Source organism: Macrosteles quadrilineatus, unplaced genomic scaffold (genome assembly GCF_028750875.1).
Source record: "Macrosteles quadrilineatus isolate MER2022 unplaced genomic scaffold, UCM_ALF_1.0 Scaffold_3__2_contigs__length_128488019, whole genome shotgun sequence".
NCBI lineage: Eukaryota > Metazoa > Arthropoda > Insecta > Hemiptera > Cicadellidae > Macrosteles > Macrosteles quadrilineatus.
The window spans coordinates 94685636-94697491 of NW_026542596.1; the positions used below are offsets into that span (position 1 = coordinate 94685636).

An 11856-nucleotide genomic window follows, 5' to 3' on the forward strand; every position below is an offset into this window, starting at 1 on the left:
TTTTGAAATTTCTTCTTTGACTGTTGGGGTTTGACTGTCCCTGTGAATTACTTCGTTATTGACGAACCATGGTGCCTGGAGAATGTGTCTTAGAACTTTAGATTGGAATCTTTGGATGATGTTCAAATTGGATTCACTGGATGTCCCCCACAGTTGGATACCGTACGTCCACACTGGTTTTAGAATGGTTTTATATAAAAGCAATTTATTTTCTGTTGTTAATTTAGAATTTTGATTTAATAGCCAAGAAAGATTTTTAAATTTTAAATTTAACGAAATTCTCTTGTTCCAGATGTGGCTTTTCCAAGTGAGTCTTCTATCAAGGGTCAAGCCCAAGTATTTAACCTCATTGCACTGTGGGATTTGAACGTTGTTTAGGGTAACTGGAGGACACGTGTCTAATCTTGTTGTAAAGGTTGTATGGATCGATTTACTCTCGTCATTTACTTTGATCCCCCATTTTTTTAGCCAATCGGAGATATCATCGAGTCCAGTCTGCAAAATTTGTAAAGCTATAACAGGGTTTTCATGAGAGGCTATAATAGCAGTATCATCAGCGAATGTTGCAATTTCGACATTAGGATTTTTAGGGAGGTCCGCCGTGAACAATGTGTAGAGAACGGGGCCCAATACACTTCCTTGGGGAACTCCTGCATGAATTTCGTGAAGTGGGGTAACAATATCACCAAATTTTACTCTGAAGTGTCGATTGAAAAGGTAAGACCTCATGAGATTGAATGAACTATATTTAACATTATTATAATGAACATTATTATTTAATTAACAAACTAAGAAAAATAAAGTCTAAAAAAAATTCCAATTTGTTTTCAATTTTGGTAATGCAAATAAACAGCTGTTTAGTAAGTGATTCAACAATTTCGTCAAAAATAGAGAAGTTTTTGTACATTACATATATTTGATTGAGTTTTCGACCACTGGACGACCTCTAGTTTTATTTATTCAATAATATAACTCACTGGTAGTGTAGCCGTTCATTTCAATGATGCATTTGCTCTCCCTGGACACCTCCCTGTTGTTGAAGGGACGAACCCTCACAGCTACCTTGACCGATGACATCTTGTGTGGTTAGTTCTGGAAAACAAAAACATAAAAGTTGAAAAATAAAACATGAAAAAGCCTTTAAAATTGAGACTGGTGAAATTAATTTTTGTAGAAGAAAACCTTTTTTAGATGATAATTCAAAAAATTACAATCAGTTAACAACTTGTTAACAATATTGTTTTATTAACAATCACTACAAAAGCATACAAAAAGTAACAATTTCAGAGGCATCATGTGGGAATCAGGTGTTAACTGCGGTTTGAGAGCTGATATTTCTTAGGATTGCAAAAGAGTTAGCAGCACTGTAGCACAGAAAACGTACTACTATACCCAGAATGCCAACCGCATGGTAAAAAGCATTAAGCGGTTTGAGAGAGCTTTGCCTGTCAATCCTTAGGCAGCGCCACCAGCGTTGCCATGCAATAGCATAGCAACGCTGGTGGCGCTGCCTACGGATTGACAGGCAAAGCTCTCTCAAACCGCTTAATGCTTTTTACCATGCGGTTGGCATTCTGGGCTATAGTAGTACGTTTTCTGTGACTGTAGTTAGTAACCTTTAACCCTATCTCACTATCCTATGAGATTCCTCATTCAGATGCATACAAACAAACTTATAGATGTACAGTAAAACCCGTTACAACCACACCCCCTTGTATGGGTCGAGATGGCTCTGTAGACGGTCGAGTACCGTGTTCTTGCAGTTGAACAGATTTTTCAGAAAAAGTGAATCTTTTGTTACGGTGTAATGGTACATGTTTCGACAACATTTTGGCGTAGCCAGTAACGGACTGGTTCCTGATTGCAGATCAATATCACTGCATTTCGAAAAACAGGATCCGTCGTTGGTGGTAAATCTACTTTTTTTCCACTAACTGCAGTTCATAAAAAAATAGAGACCATAAGAGCGTCAGTGTTTCGAAGCCCACTACGTTTTTTATGGTTGCTTTTTCTAATTTTATTTTTTTATATATTTATGGTTTGATTGACATAGCCTACTTAGCACCTTTGTAACTTACAAGGTTATTTTTTAATGGAATATTTGAAAGTGTTCAAAAAAGTAAGTTGGAAAATTTATGTGTAAAATCATTGCGTTATATTCATTTCAAATCCAACCATCTTTTTTGCACCACCCTGTAGTAACTGTAGGAAAAATATAATGAGTAACGTGAGTGCAAACTGCCTTTACTACATTAAGAAACATTCCACACTCGCCTACGGCTCGAGTGTGATCATTTCTCACATGTGCAGCAAAATGCCACTTCGCCCACTAGTTACACAAATAACTATTGTATGATAACAGACTGTATTATTTATTGCTTTATCATGTTTCATAATGGTACTTGATGGAACAAAATTTGATACTTGTATGAAAATCCCTGTTATTATGAGCTCAGAAATAGTTATGATGCGATGCAGGGGTGGAGTTGGAGGTTATTTGTCCGGGGATTCTTGAATTTTCTGCCGAGATCTAACTGGAGGAGTCAGAGGGTATGAGATAATCCCCGTTTAGAGGGTGGTATGGGACCCAGAAAATTGATATTTCAGTGATTGAGAATGCAAGTTTCAGCCATTTTTGTATATACAATTTAATGACGCAGCTTCTCATATTTTGGCAAACTCAAAATATTTTGATGCTATTTCCAAAGAACAATGTTAATACTGACATTTGAAGCAGTACCTCAGAAATCAAGTAAGCGGTATAATAATTATGTTGTTCATAGTATTAATTCTTTGTATTGATAATGTTTTTGACAACGCTATTGTTCGTAAGGCTTGTATTAAAAAAGTATAGGTTTGGCAAATTTATTTAAAAAGGGAAAACATAACATCTTAAAGAATTTTTCTTTAACTAGGAAATTTAATTACTTCTTTTACAAAAGTGATTGAGTAAGCAAAAGTAGACGAAGCAGAACGCTTTAAGATCTTTGATTAACCTGAACAGATGAGAATATCTCCATGAGTAAGTATTAACTTCAAATCCTATCTCCCAGTAGAGTAATATAAAAATTTAAAAAGTTCCACTCAAAATATGGTTTCAAATATAGTTTAACTGGCATAGCGTAACTTTAACTTTTTCACCATCAACAATGTTTAACTTTGTCATTTTCTTACAAAAGAGGGGAAGTAAATCTCTAGAGTTCAATAAAAAATGTATTTCATGTTAGTGCTTAAAATTTTAAATTTGTAATAAAATCTGACTTTAACCAATTTTAAATTATTTTAAAAATTAAATCAATAATTATTTATTTTTTTTCAATACGACAAATGTGGATCAGTGGCTGAAAACCCTTAATCTGGCAAATTGGGCTCTAACTGGAAGCCTTACAATGTCAGGTATTTGACCTCCACCTCAGAGTTAGCCTGTTACAAATAATTCGTTGGAAGTTAAAGTTGGTCAAATAGAGGTTAGAGTAACACAAGATTTATATTTTATTACATTTGAGGTTTTGTTGTTGACTGTAAAGCAATTTTAACTCCTAGATGGAGGACACAAAAGGAGGCTTCGGAGGTGGAACTGGGAAAAGAGGTAGCTCTTAGAAACACATCTCATTGATACAGAAAAAAGAAGAATTGAGTGCAGTGTCCAGGAATCTGATCCGCATAGTTAAGAGAAAAAAGGAAGACGAAAGGCCAAGATGATAACTAATGGTGTAAACTTAAAGCACCGACTCCACAGGGTGGAATTTAGGGAGAGCATGTAACAGAGAAGCTCCCATCCCGATTAAATACCAAAGGTAACTTAGTACCAGAGTGGTGCAGGAGAAAAAAAGTCAAAATCAAAAATTTCAGATGTAAAATTGCATCTAATAGAAACAAAAACTAGCTTTTTAGTACAGTAAACCTTCGATAGTTCGACACTCCTTGTAGTTCGACACGAGCTGAGCTATTTTGTCAAGTTCTCACAAAAATATTTATGTATCTGTCTATTGTTATTTCATTGTTATTTATATTGTTCATTGTTATTTCATTGTTATTTATATTGTTTATTGTTCTCACAAAAATATTTATCATGTTTATTGTTATTTCATTGTTGTTTATATTATTTATTGTTTTCTAGGTTAGTCCATTTGCCATTTATTGTATACATATCTTCGTTATTCATTCAACTATGCATTTGCTTATCGTTACTCAGTTCTTTCTTTGTCCAAGTTTTTCACATGTATACTTTACTCTTATTATTGTTATATTTGACATTCCTTTCATTGTTATTATTATGGGTTATCTAGTCATAATGAGCAATTCACAACTCAATCAAACTGTAAAATTGGTGTAAATCCGTTGGCAAATAAATAAATAAAGTGATATTTAATTGTTACTAATGTGATGTAAGCTGACATTAACATTAATTTGTCATTTTATGTTGACTTGAGAATTAAATGAACAGTGAAATTAATTTTTAAGCTTTTGACTATTAAATGAATTTGGGTGATTTCTATATAAGACTAGTGTTTTTACATTCCTGTATATTAAACTCCATTTACTCCCTATAGTTAGACATTTCGATATTTCGACATCCCTTAATCCACAAAGTGTTGAACTATCAAGGTTCTACTGCTTACTTGTACATTAAACAGCATAGAAAGAAAAAAAACGTTATTAAACTGTAAAAATTAGAATTTCCAAAAGTAAACCATTAATTTAAAAGCAGCAGCAAACATAATGATCCTCTACATAATCCCAGCAACTCTTGTAATCACAGCAACATTGTGATTGTGATAATTTCCCATGATCATGATTTTTTTTACTTAACACAACAGCATGAAAAAAGAACTAATGGAATTTTGCTATACTTTGTTCACAGTATTTAAGCGGTTTTAGGGAATCAACCTATTCCCTCCACTTGACCCTTACCTTTAAAATAATAGCTCAACAGCTGATTAAGCAACATACATAATACAAAAAAGTGGTGGAGAGAACCTTCCCTCACACCGCCTAAATATTGTAAACTAAGTATGAAAAAAACACATTGTTGCTATTGGGGATTATTAACCTTCCAGAGGTCGCATCACAGAAGTAACCTCCAGGGATGTTTTATTTTTCACGATTATATTATTTTGAGTGGTGTCGGCAGTGTGAGTGTCACTGTACCTCACGCAACTCATTCCTAGAATCAAGTGAAGGTCAAAACTCAACCGTACTATTTTATATTTATGTTAGTTTTTTTTCAGTTTTGTAAGAGGCTGGAAGTAGCTTCCGTGTGCGCTCTGCCGATTCTTGTACAGCCTGGAGGCAAAATCCATGTGCGCTGATTAGTGTGTGCGTTGATTATTGCGTGTAAATAATAACTGTAAATTATTACTTTTATATGACTCATGACATTATTTAGTAAATATATAGTTTTTAAACGATGAGTGAAGAAGTTAAATTTCGAATTGCAACACTCTTAGCCAGTGCTGAAAGGGAGATTCACGAACGACGTATGTACAGAGTCATTTAGTATTAAGATACCCATTATGTTAAATTAGTTAAAACATCAGGTATTGTGAGTGTTATAATCTAGAACCGCATTATAGGACATTGTGGTGAAAATTAAAATTAACTTCTTGAATATATTCTTGTAAAAGATTTCTTCATATACTTTTATGTTAGAACATTTGATAGAATAATAGTTTAATATCATATTTATAAAATCTAATTAAGTTATTTTATAATTAAGAGTTCACTAAACATATTTTTGGTGTTTCAAATTAAAAATAAAACTTAATTTGTGCACTAAAATACAAATTTTACTTCATAAATGTTTGTTTTTATTGAGCTGGAAGTAACCTCCAGGTGCGCCCTCTCCCGTTTTGAAAACCAATGCGCCCTCTGAAAGGTTAAAAAGTCAAAGACTCATACATAACCACGTACGAGACTATTGCAATAAGATTTACCAGTTTCCAGCTGGACACCCACTGATTGAAAAAAATATTTTTTTATAAAAAGGCAAAATCACAAAATTATTATAAAACTTACTGCCAATCATGAAGAACAAAAAAAAAAAAAAAAAAGCATCCAAACCAAACACAGATTTTTTGGCCATAAATGTTCCAAATAATGCAAATTAAATTAGTTGTGTTTGATTTAGTAAGATTTTCATTTATAATTATTCAGTTTATACACAAAGTCTAGTATTAAATATACCACAAACAAACTGATTGATAGGTAAATGATTCACTTCCTTCCTGAAGATATGGGATGGGAGCTACAATAATGTCAACAAAACTATTTTTTTCATTTTTCAAATAGATTCAAGATTTGTCTTACAATGGGCTGAACTTACACGCTGAACTAATATACAGCTTTCCTATCTCATTTAATAAATGTATATAGAACAGTAATATAAGTGGCATGAGTGAAGGATGTAAATAATGTATTGTAATGCTGCTTACAAGCATCAATAATATGATTTTATTTTATTTTTATACAAAAATACACTTGTTTAATTTAGATAGGTACATCTTATATACAGGGTGTTCAAAAAAGGTGGGGACATAATTTACGTATCGATTCCTTGGGTCAAAATAAAGACAAAATCGAGAATAACATTTTTACCAAAATCCCCTACCTACTAGTTAACCAGATATCCGTCATTTTAAATTTTTTACATAAACATTTTTTATCTTCAAATTTGTTTAACCGATCTTTATCAAACTTGGTATGAATTTTAAGGTAGCATTTGTTTTCCTATTAAACGATACCAAGATAAAAAAAATAGAAATAGCGGAAATATTACGATTTTTAGTTGTAAAATGGGTAGAATAAGGCAGAAACTAGACAGGGCTGCCCCATTCTACAACTAAAAATCGTAATATTTCAGCTATTACTTATTTGATCTTTTTGAGCTTGGTATCGTTAGATAGGGAATTACAAATGCTAAATAAAAGTGTTCTTGACATTTTTTCATAAAAAGGGCCATTTTTGAGTAATTTAAGTTGAAAATAATGAAAATAACGGGTAATTACTTTCTGTAATTTAAGTTTTAAAATTAAAACCGGCCGCCATTTTTAAATTTTACGTTTAATCAAGATGAATTTTATTCTTAATTTTCTATTTGTTTTGACCCAAGGAATCACTACGTAAATTATGCCCCCACCTTTTTTTAACACCTGTATATTAAAAAACTTTAACAAAACTTATGAAAGCTAGCCTGGTCAGTATCGCCACAAGCTGGTAGCTGGTAGTATACTGGACCGAATTACACGCGGTTGGTACCAAATGAAAGATATTTTCCTGTTGATGTGCAGAATCCCTTTATAAATTAAAATAGGCTGAAAAATAAGCAAGAAAAATGTATTTGAAATGTTAAAAAATTAACATGGGCATTATGGGTTGCCATGCTGGTGACAAAATAACAACGAAATATAAACAGAAAACCCAAACAAATTCCAATCATTACAGTGTGTGGTGAATATATAGAGAGGTACATTACATATTTTTGGTTGAGTTTTCGACCACTGGGTGACTTCTAGTAATTTTTTAAAAAAGTTATCCCAAACAAACACTCTGAAAGCTTTGGATTAGACAAATAACGAACAGTTAAAAATTACTTTTTTCAGGTAGCCTATATAATGGGTATATAAACAAGAATATAAACTGTTTAAAAAAATAAGTCGTTGCTCAAACCAATCCATTATTGGGAAAGTTTATTAGAATTATGTGTCTGTATGTTGTTTTGATAAAATAAAACATCCTGACAAAAACGTTTTAGATATTTTTGAATGAGTATTTAATATTAACCTTGAAAAACACAAACTGTATTGACAAACAATAGAAGGAAAATTAGAAAATTAAATAGCTTTTTCTATGCTTGGGAATGAAAGGGTTAATAAAACAAACAATTTTGTAAGTTAAGGTGTTGTTGTAAGAAAAAAAAAACAAATATTTACATTTCTCATGTTATTTAAGGAGATAAAGGAAACTTGTAGATTGCTTATTTATGAATATATTTTGATCTAACTTGACAAATTTACTTTATTCATTGTATACAATTAACATTTGGATTTGGTTAAAAAACACTTTTTACCTTCCCGTAGAAGCAAATTTAAGTACTTGTTAAATCTAATGTTATTTAAATGAGGAATAAATATGTTGGTTTATGGAAATATGTGAGTAAAAATCCAATTAGACAAAGTGGAATTACTGGTAGCTTATACTGTAGTCTGCGAATATTATATGAAAGAAATTTTTTTCAGGTGGGGGTATTTTATGTATTTTTGTAATAAATTTTTTAAATAAAAACATGTACTTGGGGAAGATTCAACTGTTATACAGTATGTCTTCTCTTTTACTGATAAGACAATTCGTGCTGATTTACTCTCAGATAGATATATGATATGGCACAAGCATTAATAAATTAATAGTAATTTTAATTTATAAAAATCTGTTTAACCATAGAGTTAATCTTAAACATAAAATAATAAATTAAAAACTTTTTTTGGCATAGCTAAGTTCAACATACTGTATTGGAAATTCATCACAGATCTTTGTGAAATCTAAGAAAATAAACAAGTCAAACCGGTTATACACAGAAACATTGTAATAAAATAGTTTCACTTTTAAGCTCCAGCAAGGATCACTGGGAAAACCAACACCCCAATCACCATCACTTTACTGTAAGTGGGTCAACCCCATAAAGATCTTACGCTGTAAAAAGCTTAAGCTGAAACTAGGCCAATGGAACGTCTGGGTGGCTGATCTGAACCAGTGTTGCCAATCCAATATGGCCCAATTACCCCCTCCAGAGCAAAGAATTACCCGCTTTTTCTCAAAATTACCCTCAACAAACCAAAAATTCCCTTTTGACACTCTTGCCTGTCTCTAAAAGCATAGACTAAGCAACACAAGGGAGTATGATTTATCTATGCTAAAAGTAACGAATACAAACCCTGATAAATTAGTTTTGAGTAATCCCACAAATTAAGATGTAAAGAACTAAATATGGGACTTGAGACTTGTAATTAACCTTCATAATGAAATTTTCAATCTTATGACCTTAAAAAAATAATTACATAAGTTACGTAGGCCTACAATGATTTGGTTTTTTTTATGATAGCCTATGTGATATAATTATTTAGTAATGAGTAAGTACTGTTAAAAATTTAATTTTTTATTATTAATAGGGAGAAAATATAGTTATTATAACCAATAAATATTATTATTCCCCTGTTTTATATTTTTCATCCTCTTTAGAAGTAGACTAGAGACTAGACTAGTACGGTATTTTCCTTCCACCATGGTTTCAGGCATTAAATTAAGGCCAGGCTACCAAAAGTTTTTCCACCCCAATCCAAAAGAAAGGACTACAAACAACCGTACTGACTGAAACTGAAACTGAACCGAACGAACCGACTGAACGCTGTAGCCTACTAGAGTGACTGAGTGAACTATATCTCAATGGTGAGAACTGAACCAAACTGATGAAGGTTAAGAGAAGTAGTGTAAAACAATAAAAAGTCTATGAAATTACTTTAATGGGAAACAAATACAGGGAAATATTGTTCTTTTAGTGAAATATAAAAGTAATTATACGAAAAACAAATAATATTTGATCAGTTGTCATTTACCCGCCTATTTGCCATTACCCGCAGCATTACCCCCAGGTAACTAAATTACCCGCTTTTCGGGTAATTACCCGCTTTTTGGCAACACTGATCTGAACTAACGAACTTTCCAACTTTTAGATTGGAAAACTTTTGAGGGCACAGAGGTAAATTTATGGATTAAGAAGATGAGATGCATAAATATATAATTTAGTTGTCGTAGCTGAAAAAGTATTTTATTATTTTGTAAATGAAATATTAGATTTTAAGTGTTAATTTTATGGGAATGTCACAATATCAACAATATTCTACGCTGTGCAAATTTAGCAACTCAAAATGTAGTTATGACAATTTTAGACACGAAAAAGTCTTCAGTCACAGATGGAGTAAATACAGAATGACTTGATGGTGTTAAAAGTAAATAGCTAATAGACCAAAGTAATTTATGAAATGAAAATTTTAGTAGAAAACCCCTCACTACACTACACAAAATTAAATAAACCAGAAAAACTCATCTTATCAAAAAGAACCCAACGATTTCGACAGCTGTATCCAACATGCATACTCACTAGGGTGGAAGTGCAAAAAGCGTCCTGGCAGCGGCAAACAGAACTTGCCGCACTTACTGACGATCAGAAGGCCCACAACCACGACATCACAACAATATCACTTACGAATTTACCGACGTGAGTTTCGCGGATCTGAAGAGTCTTCGTCCTGAAGAAGGACGAACTCGCTCGCGCCTGCGTGCGGGAAAGGTCGCGAACGTAGCCAATGGCGGCGCGCGCTCGTCCAATCAATATGGCGGTGACGCAACCCTCCTAAACCAATACTAGACTAGGACAACGTCTTTAATCGATGTGCCGAAAACCGCAAATCGTAGGTGTGACAGCACAATGTCCATTGATGGGAATTTCCGTGACGGTGGGATGACTTTTGACTGACGAGATTGGCGAAGGGAGAGATAGTTAGGGATGTGGGGGACGTGAGGAGTGTGGGATGTGGGGATAGTTGCACAATAGTTACCATATTGACTGGGTAAAATACGCAGAATTGTGCAATGAAGGTGTATGATATCGATATAGAACCTAGAACGTGGAATTGGCAATTTGTTGATGGCGCTGTAATAGACCAAAGTTAAATGCACAAGTATGCACAAGCACAATAGTTAGTTAATTATTGAACAATATGTATTGGATATTTTGTAAAAGGACATGGGCGGAAGGATGAAGTAGGATAAATAAATAATAATACTGAACTGATAATACTGATAAATGTGCCTCACGAATTAAACGCTGAAACGCTTGATAAATAAACATCACATACAGCGTTGTCCCTTTGAATACATAATATGCTTAAAAGTTCAAAGGGAATCCTAATGGGCAAAGGAACGGGTCAGGAACGGGTCAGGAACGGGTTGATTATTAGGGCGATATAAATGACGAAGAACAATTAGATAAATAACACGATTCGAGTTCGAACGTATTGCAGCCAGAGTAACAATTTGGAATTTTCCAAAGAATATCCTTGTTAAGCGCATAAAAGCATTGATTAGGGATTAACCGATATAATTAGTAATTGAAATAAAAGTTTGGTAAGTGGATATTTTAATCTCTGCATACGTATAAGAACTAAAGACAGTAAATATAAGCAAGGTCTCTATACCAAAGTAAGAGATAGAACAAACTTCTTTAAAATCACTTATCACGTTGAAGTAAGTGACATCCCTAAAACGCTTTCAAAGACAACTAAAGGATTCTTCGCGTTTGCTTCCAAAGTGACTCAACCTTGTAGTGTTACGTTGTTGTTATATTTAAATCTGGAAACATTTCAAAACAACGATCATGGAATATATAAAACAACAATCACATATCAAACGTGAATCATATATTAAAAAGTCAGTACAACTACATACCACAATTGAATACTTTAGTATTAGGCATTTTACTCGTTAAAACTAAATAATTTGAAACCCCAATATTTCTTTGAGTGTTATAAGTAGGCTAAATAGAAACAGATCTCAATAGTTAAGGTAAAAATAGGACACTTAATACATTTACCATCTAGTAAAAAAACTAAATGTGGTTGTTAGGGCAAACCAGCTGTCTTACATTGTTGTAACAATTTAGAAAGGATCAGATGATTTTGAAGAATAGACAATAACAATTAAAATCCAGTAAAGAAATTATTAATTATTAAACAAATCAATAACTCAAAATAAAAATGTGATCATCATCTCAAAATCATCTGTCCAACTAGCTGTCTTACATTG

General features: G+C 32.8%; 1 protein-coding gene across 1 annotated transcript in view; it reads right to left on the reverse strand.

Annotated features, from left to right (window-relative positions):
- Positions 1-10307, reverse strand: part of LOC128988414 (kinesin-like protein unc-104) — a 57197-nt gene extending 46890 nt beyond the window's left edge. Inside the window, exons 1-2 of the mRNA XM_054409679.1 lie at positions 10154-10307; positions 978-1092 (exon numbers count right to left, since the gene is read on the reverse strand). Coding sequence (XP_054265654.1) covers positions 978-1077 — 100 coding nt within the window. The 5' untranslated portion in view covers positions 1078-1092; positions 10154-10307. The remainder of the gene's footprint in view (positions 1-977; positions 1093-10153) is intronic.
- Between the last annotated feature and the right edge of the window lie 1549 nt (positions 10308-11856).